At 43.2% G+C, this 4949-nt stretch overlaps 1 protein-coding gene across 1 annotated transcript in view; it reads right to left on the bottom strand.

The window, feature by feature from the left end:
• Window positions 1-4676, bottom strand: part of PRDM1 (PR/SET domain 1) — a 20892-nt gene extending 16216 nt beyond the window's left edge. Inside the window, exons 1-2 of the mRNA XM_003781568.3 lie at window positions 4463-4676; window positions 2663-2911 (exon numbers count right to left, since the gene is read on the bottom strand). Coding sequence (XP_003781616.1) covers window positions 2663-2911; window positions 4463-4504 — 291 coding nt within the window. The 5' untranslated portion in view covers window positions 4505-4676. The remainder of the gene's footprint in view (window positions 1-2662; window positions 2912-4462) is intronic.
• Window positions 4677-4949: the final 273 nt, after the last annotated feature.

Here is a 4949-nt window from a genome sequence, read left to right as displayed (position 1 = left end):
TTTTTTTTTCTGTAGTCAGGTAGTTATGAAAGATTATTTCAGGAGGACAGGGGGAAAATCCCCATAGAAGAATAACCCATCAGTTTAAAAAGTCTTCAAAGTTTTGAATAGTATGTCTATATCTGATTTTAGTTCTGGAAATAGGAAGTAAGAATCGCCTCATTAAAGGTGCAGAATGATTCTAAACCCAAGCTAAAAATGAAGGTCAAGATCAGAAATATAGTTTGTATGTTTTGTTTTTAAACCAAAAAGGTGCTGACACATAGCACAAATTCATAATGAAAGATGGTCTTGCTAAAAAAAAATTCCCCAGTATGTCAGCACAATAGTACATAGTGTAACATCTTCTGCTATTTAAATGAAAACATTTAAAGAAGGGCAACATAAATCAGTCAGATAAAAACTACATGTAAAAAGGCTGTTTTCTTATTTCAGGGGCTCATGGGACACAAAACTAACTGAATAATGATAATGATAATGTAAACATCTCAGCAGTCCTCAGCCCTAGAACTGGTTTGCAGCTATTATACCCTCAATGATTTAATTCCACCATCCTCTGTCACCACCCAAAGGGAGCTGTCCTTTCCTAAAGTTCAAAAACAAAGGATAGAGAGACAGAAAAATAGGTACAAACTCCAGGGTAAAGCTTAAGAGAGCATGACATCCAAATATATTTCCTGGTTGCTTTTATGATTAAAAACCAAAGATGTACTAGTCAAGTGTTGTAGTTGAATGAAATATGGATAAAGAAGAGAAGAAAAACCTGACTTTCTGGGTTAATTTTGAAGGCGGCCCTCTTTAGTAACACACACAGTCTGATTTTTGGTTGCTTAACATATTAAAATAAGGAGTTATATGTCCGGGTGGGGGGGGAATAGCTTAAAAAAGGATCGGTCTGAAATATGTTAAGATGATAAATAAAACCACAGTGACACCAAGAGGGGCCAGTGTAGCATAATCTAGAAGCACTTGGAGAAGTCAGGAAGAACTTTGCTCCAAGTCTGGCTCTGGTTTAACTATACGCCTTTGGGTAAGTGACTATCGTTCTGAACTTTGAACTAACTGATCTAAGAGCATTACTTGACTTAGCTATGATTTTAAGTGGAATGACGGAAATTGAAAAACTTAAGCTAAGAGCTGAACTGAGGACAAGAACACTGTATTATTAAATGGCAAAGATGACCTTTATTTGAGTCCCCATAGGCTGGACAGGACAACATGACCCAAATGAACCTTGGGAACAGATCAATAAATACATGGTCAAATCTGACATGGGTCAGAAATAGGCTATACCTTTTAAGGCCACAGCCAAACTTTAAAAGCCTGAACAAATCCTATACTGATTCCAAGGGCCACATTTTCAGAGACTGTCTATTGAGAAGAGCATTACTTTCAGAAAGAGTTATAATGAAGGCCAACCTCTGAGGTTAGATTTTTTTTGGTATTGTTCAGGCACAACTACAATTTAAATTTTGCTTTTTATAAAATCTGCCTCTATTCTCCCAGCTGTGGCAGGGGAAAAAAAAAGATTGAGGAGAGTTGCTCTATTTAATTCTAGACAGCTGTGTCTCCCCCTTACCAAAAACATTGGACTCAGACACACAAACAGGAAAGAGACAAAGTGTTTCCCAAACAGGCTCCCAGATTCCTTCAAATACTATACTCCTTAGGGAGAGGGGAAAGTGATTTGACATGGCTGTAATGAACAGTCCCAGTAGCAAATACTGGATTCCTACAGCAAAGGATCGCCTTTTCACTACTTTCCACAGGCAGTAATAGAACTGACAGCGCTCTGTGGGAATGATGGTAGTGGGAATTCCGCCCAGGGGTCAGTTCATTCAACTCAACCCAGCAGTAGACTAGTGAGAGCAATTGTAGTAGCCAAATTCTCAAAAAAAAAAAAGGTGGCTCTGCAAGTTATTTCACAGCTAAACATCACGCCTCGCTATAATCTTTATGTAAAAAGGTAAACACGAATCAGTTGCTCATTCCAAGTTTGGGTTTTCAGCCCCTTTGAAACAACAAAGAGCGTACCCACTTCAGAGGCCCATAAGGAACTGGCCTGCCAGCCCAGCCAGAGCCCAGGAGCTGCCACAGATAAACAGTGGTTAGCTCTGAAGTCATCCGGGCAGAGGACACTTTACCGTGACCCTCTTCTCGGTTTATACCCCGACACTTCACTTCATAAACATGTCGAAGTTTGGAGAATAATTTTAGAAACCCAGCTAATAAAGCTGGCTTGTTAAAAAGAATAAAGCCGTCTAATTACTGAAGGGAGACAAAAGCAACATTGACATTTTTTTTTCCTAAGAAAAAGTTTTCTCCCTTAAAAGATATTGTACAACAGCAAGAGGAGGGCCAGCCTCAAGGCTCCCTGACAATTTTATCCACCCCATGGTGCCGGCTTTTCCAAGACACGTCAATTTGCCAAAAGATTTAACTGTTTACTAATTAGTATGGAACAGTTGAAGCAGGAGGAAATGGGAAGCAACTGACTGAGGGAGAGGGAAAGGGAAAGCCGAGAATGGACGATCAACTATTTACTGATACTTACAGATTCGCAGAGATTCTCCAGAGATCCCGGAGGCCCCAAGGGCAAGTAGAGAGATTTGGCACCAGGTGCCAAGTGCCAGTCTTCATCAGCAAGAAACCAGAGGCTTACCTCTTTGTTGTTCGTGGCATATTTGAAAAGCAGATTCCTCGGCAAGGATGCTTCTGCCTGAACCGGAGTCCCTCCATCAGAGCCAGAATCCCAGGGGTGGTCGTTCACAATGTAGGTACACTTCTCTTCATACTCAGCCTCTGTCCACAGAGTCATATCCGCATCCTCCATGTCCATTTTCATGGTCCCCTCTGTCCCCTCTGCCAACCCTTGAAACCTCACAGCACTGGAGCTACACTGGGGGGCAGCCTGGAAGAGAAGAGAAAGGCCTTTAATCCCCATTGTCCTGCCGTGTTCCTGCGGCTCCCTCCGAGAGGCTATGACTAACACAGGAGTCGGAAGGCTTTAAAAGCAGATGCAGAGTGCTTGGTACAGTTGAGTAAGAGCCAAACAGCCGTATAAAGTAAATTGCCTGGAAGAAGCAAAGTTTTTAAATGCTACTCTTAGTAAAAGAAAAAAAGAAAAAGAAAAAGAACGTGGCAACCTCCTGGGGTGGGGGGAGCACTTCTGAACAGTCCCTGGCTTTACCTCTCACAGCAGAAAAATGTTGTGGGCAAACAGTCCTGTGTCCCAGAATGCCTGGGGTCATGGCCGTCAGACCCTCGGCACTGTGGAAAAGCTGCCTCAGAAAAGTGTCACAAACAAGGAGAGGAAGAGGAAGGAGCTCTGTCTGCCTCTGAATGAAGCTAAAAATGGAAAGCGCGTGTGCTGCAGGAGCGGAACCCAGCCTGCCTTTTCCAAATGGGGAAGACTGAACTTTCCCACCAGCTCCCAACGCAAAACAACTTTCAAAACAACTGCCTGCCCTCTGCTGCAGGCTCTTTCATCCTCCTGAAGACTGGAGAGCTGCATCCTGCCAGCATCTGAGCTACAGCCCTTCAGAAATCACTTGGACCACAGGAAAGGAGGAAAAAATGGGTGAAGGGAGAAAAGACCCTGCAGTTTCTTTTGACTTACGGGCACCTCACACCACACAGAAAAAGCAAAAATAAAACACTGTTCGGTAGAATTCCCTGGAGAGAAATCCTTTAGGAGCCCTCAGCTACAAATAGTACTTTCCATTTAAATCTGAAAGTGTATGAATTCCCAGAAGTCACTGATGTATTACAATTTACTGTAACTAAAGTTGTAACAGATATATAAGCCTCAGAGAATAAGCTCTGCTTCCACGTGTAAACTGATAAGGCTATTCCAGAAAATTCTCCCTCTCATTCAGAAAAAGTGTTTTCCAAAGGCAAAAGGGAAACAGCTTTTGCAGTGTTTCTCCAAATAGACACGTTTGATAAAAATTAGGTGTACGGTCTCAATACCACGTAGAAATGTGTTCTTGTTAAAATGTAAACATAACACTCCCTGGAGGTCCTTCCAGGGAGCTTTCACATTTCCCACTTCTCTAAAATGTGATGCTTTTTTGTAAAAAAGGTCGGATGCAAGGTTGTCTTTCTCTCAGTTATGATGTAAACACAGTTGCTTATTTTTATTAAGTCCCAACATGTAGAGTCATGATACATGTTAAAATAAAATACAATTGAAAACTGAAGCCAACCCGGAGTGGTTAACTTTGACGGGTGTGAGCAGTAACCACTACCGAAATTTCAGTGAACTGACAATTACATCTAGAACTGAAAGAGTTAATGATTCATAAGGAAAAAGTCTTATAAATGTTTGACAGTGCTAAGTGCACTAAAGCAGAAGCATTTCTTGTTTCTATTGCGACTATTTCTTGTTAGAAAAAGAAAAAAGAAGAGAAGAGAAGAAAAAGTTTTCAGATCCATTTCAGAATAAAATCAAGTTCCTTACCAAGGTCGTATCCACACGTTTTTCCAAGCAAAAATCCAACATCTGAAATAAGTCTTGCTCATCTCTACCCAGTCCCCATTCCCCCCGCGTCCCCTGGCCGGGCTGAGCAGCACTGGCTGACGCGCACCTCCGCGTCCCTCCTTCTCTGCGGACTGTCGCCGGGCGCCGGCGTCCCGGTCTCGCGCACAGGTGCCGCGCGCTGCTCTTGCCTCTCCGCAACACTGGAGGGCCGAGTGTCACGGCTGCACTTACCAGACCGCGGCTCTTTCCCCTCCCTGCCGATTTCATTAGCCACTCAACCGCCCGAAGTGGGGCGTGGCCACACCTGCGAGCGGAGCCCAGGGCTTTCCCCTCGATCGCGAGCCGCCGAGAGCTTCCTCTCTTCCCCTGTGAATTTCAACATTTACTTGGAATCTTCTCACTTCCCTTTGAAGCCGCTTAACCCCACGTTTACTGGGGCTGTATTGTATTCTAAATACACCAGATC

The sequence above is a fragment of the Otolemur garnettii genome, unplaced genomic scaffold (assembly GCF_000181295.1).
Source record: "Otolemur garnettii isolate 467f Iridium unplaced genomic scaffold, OtoGar3 scaffold00002, whole genome shotgun sequence".
NCBI lineage: Eukaryota > Metazoa > Chordata > Mammalia > Primates > Galagidae > Otolemur > Otolemur garnettii.
This window is presented reverse-complemented; position numbering and strand designations above follow the sequence as displayed.